Source organism: Tetrao urogallus, assembly GCF_951394365.1.
Source record: "Tetrao urogallus genome assembly, chromosome: 7".
In the NCBI taxonomy this organism is placed as follows: Eukaryota; Metazoa; Chordata; class Aves; order Galliformes; family Phasianidae; genus Tetrao; species Tetrao urogallus.
In genome coordinates, this window is record NC_136820.1 from 32,124,801 (window position 1) to 32,139,756 (window position 14,956).

Here is a 14,956-nt window from a genome sequence, read left to right on the forward strand (position 1 = left end):
GCGGCGGGGCTGAGGCCGCGCTGACAGCTGGACCTCGCGCTGTCTCTCACCCCATCTGTCTTCCTCGAGGGCCGCCGCTCGCCGCCCGCCGCTCACATGGCGCCGCGCGCTCCTCCCTCCGCCCCTGTGGGCTCCCGGGCACGCCCGCGGGCGGAGGGCGGAACGGCCTCAGAGGGGGCGGCCGCCGGGCAGCACCGTGTGGGCCCCCAGCTGGGAGCTGTCATAGAGCCATCACTAAGGCTGGGAAAGACAGCTAAGATCACCTAGGCCAGCTGTCAACCCATCACATCTGCAAGTTCTTCTATGCTTCTAGGGACGATGAGTCCACCACTTCCCTGGGGATCTGGTTCCAATACCTCAACACTCTTTTGGACATTTTTCCTAATATCCAACCTGAACCTCCCCGGGGCAACTTAAGGTCCTTACCCCTTATCATATCACTGTTACCTCCTTTCAGGTGAATGTAGAGAGTGATGAGGTTTCCCCTGAGCCTTCTTTTCTCCAGACTGAGCAATCCCAGTTCCCTCAGCCATTCCTCATAAGATTTATGCTCCAGACCCCAAACCAGCTTTGCTGTCCTACTCTGGACACGCTTCAGGGCCTTGATGTCTTCCTTGAAGTGAAGGACTCCAAAATGAATACAGTACTCGAGGTGCAACTTCATCAGTGCCAAGCCCACCCACATGGCAGCGACAGAAAATACCGGGGGTCTTAAAAAACATTCTAAGCAATGAGATTATTTGGTGAGAGGATGAGTGGATGGGCCTTGCCCTGAGGGTGTCAGCCCAGAGGTCGCCTGCCGGCACAGCTGCTGGGAGGAGCTGGAGGAGCTCTGCAGCCTGGCATGTCCCAGTATCATCCTGAGGGTACATGAGAGGCTGAGGCAGACACCTGACTAGGGCACAAAATCCTTTGTAGAACCTGAAGAGAACCCAGCTGATGGACTGAAGGGTAAGATTTGCATATGTATGTTGTCTTAAACTGTGAATCTGCAACCTTTGTGCATGGAAACAGCAACTGGACAGGGAGCGGTGCTAGTTCTGGACCTGGAGAAGTATTGCTGTGAGCTGTGGTACTGAGACATTGCCCCACTGAGGCGCAGGCCATATTCAGTCCCCTGAAGCTTGTCTCTGTGCTAGCAGCCAGCAGCTCTGGACGGTGGACACACAGCCTGGGACTCCTTATGTCCACAGCATGGCACAGCACTTCAACCACTGCCATGTGAGGCAGATCTTTCAAACACAGGCACACAGATACGAAAGTGAGCCATTTCAGAGCCAATTCTGAAATGCTACTTTATCAATCACAAAGGAGTTCAAGAATTCGAGTCTACCTCCTTTAACAAGGGAAAAAAGATCTCATTGTTTAAACGCTCAGATCTCAATCCATAGATAAGGCTAGCAGATGTGCCATACAGAATTTCAGTCTCTCCTCATCCTCACCAAAGTGCACAAGTAGATGTTCAGCTTTCAACTTCATACTGTGCAAGCAACAAGTACTGCAACAAACGGCACCATATATGTGCTGCTAAGATCACAGGAAGTACCGGAGTTATGTGCATATTATACACAGGCACTTTTCATATTCAAGTAGTCATCAATTGGGAATCCTGTAGTTAGAAAACCTAGACAGAGGAATTTACACACAGGACTAAAGGACCTAATTCAAAACCTTTTGCCAACTTTGTGCTTGAGGTGTGTATGGGAACTGCTGAGTCACGGCCTGATTGATCACCTGAGGCAAGCACTGAGTCAGCCACGGGAGCACAGGTGAAGGCAATTCTCCTGTGCTGCCGGAAGGGGGGGAGCCTGGCTGCACCTCTCCCAGACCCATTTAAGAGCTGATCGCCAGTAAGGAAAGACCTCTTCTGGAAGATCTGCTGTGCTGGAGTTTTGTAAGTGTGCCCACAATATGGGTAAGTGTCCTCTCTTTTCTGCTTTGGTGTAATAGCTACATAGCCAAGTTCTCTGGTATACCTCGTAACTATAACATTTGTATATTCATTGATTGTACAAGGTGAAAGTGAAAAAACAGCGTAGAAGGCAAATACGTTGTTAATAGGAAGCCTAGCTTTCATCTTAATGTGACACTTACAAGTTAGTTCCAACTCCGTGGAATTCTGGCTTTCCAAAACATTTTTCACATTTACTAATTCTGGGTGTCACTGTAGCTAATGCATTTTTTTCCCCACAGCTTTAAATTCTTTTTTTCAGACCTTCATGGCTTCTTTGTTTTCACAATGCAGTTTTGAAATGGATGTAACAAATTAAATGTGTTACATAGAAAGTGTTTTTGTCTGAACTGAATTAGCCAGCTTGGGACTTCACTAATGGCTTTCTGATCTTAAATTACAACACAAAGAGGAATACATTACTTAATTGAGATTCTTAATGTTAATTGTGATTTTTGAAATACCTTAGTTAGCTATTTACCTCTGAAGTTTTTTCCACGGCATATTCAATGAAAAAAATCCTATTTGTTTTCTGAAGTAGGATTTTTCAGTTTTAAAATCTCTCCTTGGATGTTTTTCATTCTCTTGTACAGGATCTCATGAAATTTGATGAGCAATGGTTGATATATTTTCATTAAAATTCTGTATTACTATCACTCTCATTACTTATTTTCTCAAGATGACTGATTCTGGATACACAAACTATTTGAAAAATGATATGTCTTGAACTGATTTAGTAAATTAAAAACTTAAATAGTGAGAGTAAGTATTACTTTTGTTCTAGCATTTTATTTTTCATTTACCTGCTCTTCATTTCATTCTCCCATATTTTGATCCATGGAGATATTATGTTCTTGGACCACAACTATTTCACATTGTTGGTAGCTTCCACGTTTCTCCTGCCCTGTCTTTACTGAATGCTGCTAACAAACCTTAATAGGACAAAGTATCGAGAGGACAGCCTTATATATAGTACTTGCTCACTACTTCAGGTTTATGGTAGTAATCAGTGAGTTATTCAAGGGTGAATACAAGTAATCAGAATTTAGGTATGTCTAGATTGAACAATACAGCATTTATGCACTTTCTGTTCATTTCAGCCAGGTGCATCTACCTATGGTATCCTCTACTGCTATTAGAATAGGATAGGAGATGCTTTCGAAAGATGTAGTGTAGGATGGATTGCATGTCTTGTGGAAAATACTAGATGTCTTCCTGTTTGATGCATCTGAAGCAGTAGGAGTTCTGCATTGTTATCACAAGATAAATGATTCACATTACACCTCTGACTAGTTTATCAGCCAGTGGAGAGGGAAGAAAAACAAGTGTCACAAACACTGGCTGAAATAAAAGTTTATGTCCCTAATATGAAAATACAAAAATGTAAAAATTCTGGTGTGAACATTTAGAACTCATTGTATGAAAACTGTTGAGTCTATGTATTCAAAACACACTGGTTTGAGCTGCCATTGTGTATTGTCCTATTTTGTCCTCTCCAGAAACAAAAGTATAATTCAAACTGCAGTGTTGAAGGATGCACATGTGAAAGGGAGATGAATACTCCCTTATATGAGATGGCTTTATCCAAAGTCAGTGTGCTTTTAGATATAATAGACAAATTGGATTCTGTACAATAAATATTTTCTTTATGGGATATTTTGGACTCTACCATTGTTCAACAATCCTGACATTTTGTTGCACTGTTAGGCTTGGATAGGGATTGATGTATAGACCAGTCCCACAGTCTGTGCAATCAGCTTTTTTGAGCACCATGTCAGCAGGCTCTATCAAAAAACCTAACTCTGCTAATGTTCTATTTATATGGAGAGACATACAAAATGCTTAAATATCAAGATGAGTATCATTAACTTCAACAGTACTGTTCATGTGGGTAAAGCAGAATATATTTTTAAAATGAACTGTTACTACAAGCAAATTCCATTCTGAATAGTATGCAATATTGCTCTTAAACAAAGAAGCTTTGTTTTGTGGTCAACACATATTGTGTAGCTTTATCACAGGGCACACAGAACACACAATTCAGTCATATTAAAAACACCTTTTGATTTCCAGTATGTTTCTACAGTAACTTGCTTGCATGACCACTGCAATCTCTATGGAGAATATTGTGACTGTTGCTAATTACAGAGCACACACAGTCTTTGCTTGCCATTTAGCTTTGTTTCCAGTACTTGTGTTCATGAGGACTCTCTATCAAGGGCATAGAGTTCCAATGTAACTCTCATTATGGTCAGTGGAAGCATTTAAATTTTCTTTGTTAGTAGAGTGGTAGAGATAATTTTTAACCTTCTTATTGGTTGAAATCTGGTCCAAGTGCTCAGCAAAGAAGAGTGACCATATTGGGTGTAGTTGGTTTGGCCACACTAAGAACAGCTGTTGGTGCCAAAAAAAGCATTAGGACGAGTGGTTCCCCATGGCAGCATCAGGAAACTGGCACAGTGATGCTGCTGCCAGCATCCCAGGGAAGCTCAGGCACCCAGCAGCTCACTCATTATCTGCTTCCTACAGGAGTATCACAAAGTATCATTATAAGCTTACTAAAGCAAATAGTATAGTGTGTGTATATATATATATACTTTGTGTTTGTCTTTTAAGAAAACTGCAATGTAAACATATAAAATGTTGTGTAGCATGAGCTGCAAGTAGTGCTTTGAATATGGGAAAAAATAGGAAGGCATAAACTCTATTTTCTATTATCAACACATACAAATATTAACTAAAAATTTACACATCACAATCAGGACAAATAATAATATGAAGTTTATAACTTGATTACTTGCCTTGTTCTAAAGTTGTGTATTTGAGGGAACTCCTGCTGCATGCTTCATGTAATTTTACTTGCATACATCATATATATTGAGGCCAAAAAGGACAACTAAATAATCTTAGTGTTTTCTTGTGTTATACAAGAAGTCAGGCTGGACTTACTATCTTGGTATGTTTCACATATGCTCTTCAAATAAAGAAATATGCAAGAATACCATAAGTAAGCCATGCAATTTGGGCACTTATAAAATACTAAGACACAAAATACGCTTATAGATGGGAAGTAAATTACTTTAGTCTAGAGCTTGGAATATCTACACGTGGCCTGTGACTGGGATAAATTTTGTCTTAGTCATATCACTGTGTTCTTATGCACTACAGCATCTTTTATGCCATCCAAAACATCTTGTACTTGCCTTGTCCAAGGCAAAACCTGTGATTAAATGGTTTGCTGGCACTTCCTCCATTCTGAACCATCCTCCTTTCTTTTGATTTTTTTTTTCTGCTCAGCTTCCAGTTCTAAAGCAATATGTGCAATGCACTGCAGTGCACATGCTGTTAAAATCAAGGTCAGTGAGGCTGATCCCAGAGACTACCATTGGTCTTCATATCAGTCTCCCTGTTAACAATATACCTAATTGACATTTTCCTGGATTTATACACCTTATCTTCACAGTGCAGCAGCTAGCAAACTAGTATGTGCTAAAATAAATGGGGATGCCAAGAACAATACTACTCCAGGGAACAGGAGCTGCAGTGAACCTTCTCTCCAATGGACACAATGGTTTAGTTTTCCTCTAAAAAATATGCTTTCCTAATGTATATGTGTGTTAACTGAGAGATTTTAAAAAAAAATATTACAACTTCCCCAGCAGACTCATTTATAACCTACTGTTTCTACGTATTTTTTCCTATCAAAAGACAACAGGGAAATGTTTCACAGTGAACCATCAGAATCTGGCAGTGTGCTTCAAAAGGATAAACTCTTGCCAAAAGTGTAATAACAAATAATACATTAGATAAACAAACAACAGCTACAAAAATGAACAGTTACCTGGACACCAATGTTCTACATAGTTCAACAAGTAACAGAAAACATGGTCACTGCACTAACATCTGCATGTCACAATTGCTTCATCAGTATGAGATGAATGTGGAGTGGCCTAGAAGTAATATATTGTTGGTTTTGGTGGATATCTTAGTGTGTAGCAGTCCATCTTCAACAAGTGGTCTGTCAGTGCATGTTGTCAGTTTTGTTGCAGGATATGAAGACACTGAACTACATGGTCTGCTTCTGATTTTAAAATGTTGTCAGTGACGATGACTAGAAGATTTTAAACTTCACTGTTGTTAAAGTAGAAAATGTGTTCACAGTAATCTATTACAAAACCACTCTAATTCTGTGTTAGCTAATGGATAAACTGCTGTGTTCCTAAATACTTTCCATCTTAAACTTAGAAAATACTGTGGTGGCAATACTTTGCGTTTCCTTTTTGTATTTTAAATAAAAAATGTAATCTTTGTGACTGTCCTACATATTGTATCACTTTTCCTATAAAAACATACTTGCGTATGTAAGTTCTTAAGCAGCGGTTTCTAATATTGGTAGTACTGTTAAAATCTTACATATTCAAGTCATGTCAGTACATATATGTATCAAGGGCAAATTACTTGATAGTGACTCATGGCAGAATTAATTTTAGAAGTATTTTACATCTTTAAAACTCAGGAAGGGAATTGCGTTGTCAGTTAACTGAATGCACTCCTTCTCACACAGCAGTATCTGAACAGTAGTGTGATATATGAAAGACTGCCAAAGCCAAAGATGTCTGCACTAATGTTTGGACACTGCTCTATTTAGACAAAAGTAGCATGTATTTAAAAAGAAGAAATAATAAACTCCCATGAGGCTATCTAAAGGCAAGTACTTACTAATAACCCTTTGCAGAGGGCAACTTTGGAAGGAGGTTTGAAATAGAAATGGATGAGTAATCCCCTGGACATACCTGTTTTTCTTGATCCAGTTTGGTGAAGCTGGTATACAGTCCTTAGCAGTTCCTTCCCAGCTCTTCCTTTGCATGGGATCCAATTGCAAGGTGAGGAAGATGAGTGACATGATCCAACAGGGTATTTTTCGGTTGGATCAGCTGATTTAGCAGCCACAAATGAATGGATCAAATTCCAAATCTGATACGGGAAACATGGTGGCAGCACATAGTTGTGGGCACAGAGAGTGCAGTACTGCTACAGTCTGTATCAGCTGTAGTTACCCTGAAATTAGATGCAATTTGACACTGCACCCTTGGACTAGGTTCTGTGCTTTCGGATAGTTGACTTAGGCAGTATGAGTCCCGTTTCAAATGCAGCAGAAAATAATAGAAACATTTTGAACTACATGAAATAAAGGAAGCTTAACACACCCTTCTTACTAGCGTGCTCTTTATACTGCTCACACATTAAGTGGAAAAGCTGGTTTCTGTGGCCATCTCTGTTTGAGAAGGCAAAGCCCATTCTTCATGGAGGAGAGTTCTAAACATTGTCCATTACTGCAAGGAATAATGTCAGAGCCATGGGAAAGAGGAAGATGCAGTATAGTATCAAGTATTTGAAAGATTTTCGCATTTAAGATCATGTTCAAAAGAAAAACAAAGCAGCCAAAACAGTAACAGAAACAAAACACCAGTTGTGACTAAACAGCCTTAAAATGCTCCCTTAGTATGGAGTAATTTCTTTCAAAATGTTGAATGGTGTGTTGCCTGGAAATAAAGATGGGTGGGAATTCTGTCAGGCATAAGCTCCCCAGGTCTCTCATGTTTGTTCTTACTATGGGACTACAGTGCCTGTTTTAAAAGGAATCTTACAATTCATTTTGAAGTCTGTTGGGGGAAGGCGCAAAAAAACAATCTCTGAAACATCTACCATATGTCTCCTGTGCACATAATGGGGATTGATGAACAGTGAGGAGGTAAAGCCTCCTCTGAGAATACCTAGCAGATGTCATTAAACTGAGGCAGGATCTAAAAAGAGAATACTAAATTCCTTAGAAGGAGTCTGTCCTAAGGAGCAGATCAATGCTGACCTGCAGCACAGGGAAAGAAACAGAGCTTAGGATCCTGGAAAAAATTTAAGGAAAGAAAGAAGTGCCTAATGAATACAAACCCCTATGGAAAGAGGCTTGCTGTGTGTTTTAATTGTCAAAAGTCTGCCTGATGCATGCAATTACCTAAGCATGGTTAGGGCTATTGATTTCACTGAATATTTCTGCATTGCAAATATTAGCAGTACCTTTTTTAGCTTTCATTTGCAGACCTGTGGTGTGCCAATATTACTTTCTGATGTCTATGACTCTTCCTTCTTCACACGCAAATATTTGCCAGTTTTTTTGCTTAATTTGCTACCCAACTAGCCTATGGTAATTAAACAAGTCCTTCAGGATAATGAGTTTCATGTGACAGCAGGAATAGGCACAATGTGTCACATCCTATGAGTCAAATTCTTATCATGGGATAAATGTTATTGATGCCAATGAGCACGTGAAGTGAAGAAACAGAACGTGGCTGGGGAGCAGAGGTGGTGGTCATAAGAAGTCCTGGAAAAAGCTATTAATTTCAGCAGAACATAACCTGCTTTGCTTTGCGTTGCAGCAGCCTCTCCTCAAACATTGTGTGCAGTTTTGGGCACTGCAATATAAGGACAGAAAGCTATTTGAGAGCGTTCAAGAGAGGGCTACAAAGATTGTAAAGGGTCTGGAGGGGAAGATGTGTGAGGAGCAGCTGAGGTCCCTGGGTTTGGTCAGCCCAGAGCAGAGAAGATGAGGGAAGCCCTCATGGCGGCTGCAGCTCCTCACAGGGAGCGGAGGAGCAGCGCCGAGCTGTGCTCTGTGTGGCAGTGACGGGGCCGAGGGAACGGCATGGAGCTGCGTCAGGGGACGGGCAGCTATGGGTCGGGGAATGGTTCTGCATCAGAGGGCGGTGGGCATGGAACGGGCTGCCCAGGACAGTGGGCACAGCCTCGAGGGCAGGAGTTCAAGGGGCGTTTGGACACTGCTCTCAGATATGAGGTTCGGATTTTGAGTGGCCCTGTATGGAGCTGGAGGTTGGGCTCGTGGGTCCCGTCCGACTCGGGACATGCCATGATTCTATAACTGGAGAATCGCAAAGGCACTGCGCACACAAACCTGCGCCACGCTGTGAAATACTGTCACAGTTGCCCCACACCTGCGCAATAGTGCCACTCACTTCAAAAGCACGACGGCATTAACAATGAAAACACTAATACAGCCCGACGAAGCTCGGAACATTTTCCACTGAGAGCAGGCGTGTCAGGGCACGAACCCGACTTATGAAAATAAAACCAAATAAAACTCCCGAGTCCGCTTTTCCACTGAGCCGGACGTGCGTGAGGAAGGAAAGTGCTGGCCTCCGTAAGGCAGCAGCACAGGGACCCTGGGGGCCGCCTGCCGCAGTCCGGTCTGTGGGCACGGCCCGAGGGGCGCTCCCCGCGCGGGGCTCTCCCCGGGCGCCGCGTCGGAGCGCGGCGGGGCGGGTCGGGCCGCTCCCGGGGGCGGTGGGGCCGCCAGGCGGCGGCGGCGGGGCCGGCCCCGGCTTCCCGGCATGCTGCGCGCGGCGGGCTGGCTCCGGAGCCCTGGGAGGCGGCGGCGGCGGAGGCGACCCCGGGCGGGAGGAGCGGGAGGAGCAGCGGGAGCCGCCGCGGGCCCGTCGTTCGGTCGCCGCGCTGCCGGGAGCGGAGGGGTGGCCGCGCCGCGCTCCCGCGTCCCGCCATGCCGCTCTTCGCCACCAACCCCTTCGATCAGGATGTGGGTGAGTGGCTCCGCCGCGCCCCGGCCTTCCCGGGGTAACCCCGTGCTCGGGCCCCGCCGGCCGCTCCGCCCGGCCCTTCCTCCGCCGCACGGCCTCGCCTCCGGCGGGGACGGCTGGCGGCGGGCGGCGGCGCGCCGGGCGGCTCCTGGCGGCGGGGCTCCGGCCTGGCAGCCCTGCTGCGGGCCCGGCCTGGCGGCGGGGATGCTCCGCTCGGGGCCGGCCTGCTGGGCACGGCTGCGCTCGGGCCGGAGTCCTGGCGAAGGGATGAGGAGTAAAAGGCCCATCCGCAGCTGCTTCGCGGACGGGAGCGGGGCGTTCAGGGCTCTGAAATGAATTTCTGAAAGAGCTTTTTTTCCTCCCTTTCATATGCAACTTGACGTCCTGTGGTCGGGTTTCATCCCCACCTTGTTCGTTCCAAGGCCAGACTATTTGGATAGAGAATATCAGGCTTCTGCTTGAGAAAAACTGTGCTTAGTGAGGCCAAAACAGAGGTAAAATAACACGTAGGCAGTCAAAAAATCATTTTGCATATGTGATTTCTGGTTGTGTAACACAGCTTGTTGCCTACCTGCTGACATCTGCCTTACGCTGAAATCCTTGGCTGAGAAACAGCATCTTGTAAAGTGACTTCTCATCTTTGATTGAGCACCCCCATCATTTTCTTACATTGTAACTGCAGCATAATGCTGTTTGTGTTTCTTGGAACAAATTTCTCTAGTGGCTTTGTATTTGCTGTACCTTTCAACAGTAAATATACCATTTGTTTCTTGATGCTTACCCAACTTTGGAACTCAGGGCTCCAATTCAATTATTACAGTTCTTCAAGAAGCGACTCAGAACCATTTGGAAAGTAGGAAACTTTCCTGGGGGAAAGATTAGTGCATAAACAAGGGAGTGTGACACAAGTTCTTCACATATGTTATCAAGAACTTTGGATGTGTTATGTCTTAGTGTAGCATGGTTCACATTTCTTGCCACTTGGACTAATGAAGTGTGCCACAATCTTTTCCGGTGAAGGCTTACCTTTAATTTCTAATTTTTTTGATGGCGAAGTCAGCAGTTATTTATTTGGAGAAACTGTAAATGTCTTTTCCTCATAATTTTTCTGTCTTCTAATGTAAGTTGGCACCTGAACATATGGAAGAGTTTGCACTGCTTGCCAGTTTTCTGTGGACCATTAGGGGATTGAAACATCGGTAATATCTGTGAGAATGGTTGAATCTAATAAGATTAAAAGGTGATAGCTGGGGTTTGGCAAAATGCCCATTTTCTTATCTCTTAGGGCTGCTGTCTAGCAGTGGTGAAGATCAAGCTGCCTGAGTAGGTTTATAGAGAACTGAGTCTGACAGTTGTGTGTCAGCACTGCGCGTTCCATGGCGTGGAGCAGTAGCACACACGTTAGGTCAGTGGGTTATTTGCTCTTTTCTGGGAGTGGAGAATGCTTGTGCCTTGCCTCACGTGTGTCACTGACTCACATACTCTCCAGTAGATAGTTTTCAGAAGCTGTGTTCTGTGCATGGTGTGAACACAAATAATCACTTCCAGATTGTTGTTGGAAGAACAGGTAGCGGGCAACAGGCTGATTTGCCAGCAGGCAGTAAATGCAGCCTCTTTCTTACGGACCCCTTTCATGGTGCCCTGAAGGAGCAGCAGGCTGTCAGGTGGGTGGCAGCATGCTTTGAGAGGCCTGCTGCCTTGATCCATCGTGTAGCTGGGTCTGTGCCAAGGGGACAGGAACGGTGAAGTCTCCAGGAAAGCGTCCCCAGGGTCTTCTTCCCCAAGGCCTCTGGGGAATGCGTTATTATCTGGATGAACTTCTTGGCAGGCTTTATCAGGTACGTCAGCTGTGGAGCAAGCTCTCATGTTCTCGGGAAACTTCCAAAAGTTGTCAAGCAGTAGTGTTGTTTTTCATTTCTCTTCTCAGAAGGAAAGTTGAGTACTCTGCTTTTGCTCTTTCTCAGCAAGAAGGATTTTTTTTGAGAATTGGATTCCTGAACAGGAAGGTAGACTGAAGCTATTTTTAGTTTCTTGTGAAGTTGGACGTTGGTCTGGGATAACTGTGAATTCTTGTCTACTATTCAATGCTGTGCAATAGTTGGAAATGATTTTGGAAATACTTTGGATGATGAATTGTAGTGAACACATCTGGGACTAAATTGTCTCCTGTTGTTTTGAGGAGCGTGTCTTTACGCTCAGAAGGAGGGATTTCTGTTTTTCTCTCCAGCCATCAGTATTTGTCTAATCCTGTTAGTATGCTCATGCTGTGGATCCTGGTCATCCAGAATAGCATGCCACTTGGAGTCAGCTTAGTGCTGAGATTTTGAGGGTGTATCTGTTCTTTAAATGTGATCAGCAGAAGAATGTTAAGACTACTGTTAAAACATTATTTTAATCTGCCCGTAGATTTGAGGAGATAAGCCACTGTTGTTCTTGAGGAGACCTAATTTCTGCATGAAATCCAAATACTTCTGTTTTGTTAACATTCTTTTTACCATATTTAGGAATACTCGTACACAAAGGGATGCTAATGAATGGTGGTGTAAGTTGGTGTGGATTTTTACAATCAGCTGTGGGAACACTTCACAGTGTGTCCATGTAAGGAATATAACACTAGAATATGAACAAAACAAAACAAACCCTGCAAGATACTGAACTGCTGAGGATATAGTTTAAAGACTCTATTCCTCTGCATAAGGGTTTAGAATTAATGACGTTGTTATTGGTTTGATGGGAAGTCATATTTTGTAATCTTAGTCTTAAAATCGTTTGCATAGGGTTGCAAGTTTATCTGTAAGTTTGACACAGACAAGGTAGTGATGGTTTAGGAACCAAGAGACTGTCTGCTCATCTGTCCTGACAGGCTAACTAATGAAGTAGCAGTGGGTAGGCTGTGTTTGATGAAGAAGTAACTGTTGGAGCAGTTCTGAAGTGTTACTGAGATGCTGTCTCAAGAGTAAAATCTGTAACTTTGGATCTATGCCTACTTAATTGTAACTTGATATCAAGCATTGTGAAAGTAACCTATCTTACTGATAGTTGGAAGACCTTCTTGCTCTGTTCTCCAAGCTTATTGTTTTAACACATTTCTGCAGTTTTATGGGCTGTAATAAACACACAGTCTGGTCTGAGTTGTTAGACAGTGAATTAATTAATTAATTCACTTTTGAAAGATCACTTTGATTATTTGTTTTTTAGAAGTTGATCCATCATTCAGCAAATGTCCAGAATGCCAGTGGAAGTAACTCTTCGATAATGTTTCTCCCTTATATGCAGCAATAGATGGAGACACTTCTTGCATCTGCTTTGCAGTCTTGTTCTCGTTGTAGCTGTAATGGTTTGAGGCATCACAAGAGTGGGAATAAAGGAAAGAATGAGGCTTTCTATTTACAGTAACAGGAAATTAAGCAGGTAGTTTGGTAATGTAATAAAACAATTTGATAGCAATGATTTCTCCCACATTTTCAACTGCAGTATTTAGTGACCATTTTATGCTTGTAACTCTTACAGAAATATATAACTCTTTTAGAAATTTAATAATATGCATTATTATTACATTATTACATATGAATGTTGCTGAGTAGTGTGCTAAGGTGTACATATAGTTTGATGCAGTAGGATGTAAGAAATGCTTTGACTTCGAATCCCATTGTGCAATTTCTTGTAATAACATACTCTTGCTCTTTGAACTGGTTACTCTATAGGTTTATCCCCTTTGTTAGTCAACATCATTACTCTATCCCCTTTGCTAGACAACATCTTCAAAACCACACAGTTCTGTGTTTCTGTGCGCTGGGCTTCTCACTGTTTAGAACAGCTTTGGGTTTGCCAAAAGGGGGGAAGCTTATTACAGAGGAGGCTCTTGACCCTGGAGAACTGTGAAGAGTGCATGCTGTGAGTTAACTACCTCTGGCTGCAAGGAAGGACAGCTTCCAAGGATTGGTTCAGTTTATTGTGAGACCGGCACTTTTTTTTGCCCAAGTTGGCCAACTGCTTTTCTCAGCATTGTTTGAGGGGAAAGAATATTAACTGTGAGCTGAGCAGAAAGCTTGTAGAAAGGAGCTGTAGCCAGTCCCCTTTCAGTCCTTCATAAATGTTTCCATAAACAAGAATTTCTCGCTTCGTTGTGTGATCTCAACGAAGAACGGCAATGCAGACAGGATCCTGGTAAATACCTCTTCTATATAATAGTTCTCCCAAATTCTTTTTCATTATCACATTCTGAAGAAGAATCACCAGACTTGAGTTCAGCTGGGCAAATTTGAAGCTCACATCATACATTCCTTCGGCAAAGGATTGTCAGAGATGAGATGTCATTTTTAAGTGCTTCCTCTTATTTCAATGTGTGTTATAATATCAACATTTGGAGAAATCAAAGCAATTCTCCAGAATGTAAAATCTGTTCCACTGTGATAAAAATAACACTATATCTTTGTCGTGGATGGTGATGTCCCTTGCTGATCTTTCTGAAATGCTGCTTCTGCTGTGGCTTAATCTGTGGGGCGCTGCAATAGATCCTGGCAGCTCTTGTTTGTGTTACTGGCCTGTGATCCACCTTGTGTGCGGAGCTGTCATCATCTGCCTCATCTGTCTCCAATGTGCTCACCTTCCTGCTCCGCTGTAATAGCTCTGGGTGAAAGGTTGTTTAAGTTCTGTGGATTTGTTACAGTTTGCAACAAAATCACTAAATCACTTTTGCCCAGCTGGGTAGGCATTCTTAGCAGGTCTTTAATCCCTTTATCTTTGTTCTGTCCAGCTCATTTTGCTGAGCGATGTCTCTGGCTTGGCTGCCTCTTTGACAGAGAAATCATACACAATCCTCTGAAGGAATGAGCCAAGATGGCCTCCCAGCTGCTCTGCCATTGCTGCTTGTTTACTTTGAGTCAGCTGGTGCTGCCTTCATTGGATGCTTCCCAGGGGGACTTTTTGGGAGTACTGTAAGTGGAATGCAGTTAAGTAGGAGAAATTGGCTAATCGTAGAATAGCTTAGTTTGGAGGAGAGCTTAAAGATCATCTGACTGCAACCCCCATGCCATGGACAGTGCTGCCACCCACCAGATCAGGTTGCCCAGAGCCTCATCCAGTCCAGCCTTGAACACTCCAGAGATGGGGTGTCCACAGCTTCTCTGGGCAGCCCAGTCCATTGCCTCACTGCTCTCTGAGTAAAAAAAATTCCTCCTAACATCCACCCTGAATCTCCTTACTTTTAGTTTAAAGCCGTAGGGCCATTCCCTCTTGTCACCATCAGATTGTGCAAAAGTTCATCCCTCTCCTGCTTTTAGGTGCCCTTCAAGTGCTGGAAGGTCTGCTGCCGCCTCTGTTTTTGCAGCCCAAGATATAGTTGGCCTTCTTGGCTGCAAGAGCATGTGCAAGTTTTCATCCACCAGAACCTCCAAGTCCT

At 43.5% G+C, this 14,956-nt stretch overlaps 1 protein-coding gene across 1 annotated transcript in view; it reads left to right on the forward strand.

Moving 5' to 3' along the window:
- Window positions 1-9,518: 9,518 nt before the first annotated feature.
- STAM (signal transducing adaptor molecule) overlaps window positions 9,519-14,956 on the forward strand; it is a gene marked incomplete at both ends in the record, with an annotated part of 28,829 nt that continues 23,391 nt past the window's right edge. The window contains one exon of the mRNA XM_079538255.1: window positions 9,519-9,558. Coding sequence (XP_079394381.1) covers window positions 9,519-9,558 — 40 coding nt within the window. The remainder of the gene's footprint in view (window positions 9,559-14,956) is intronic.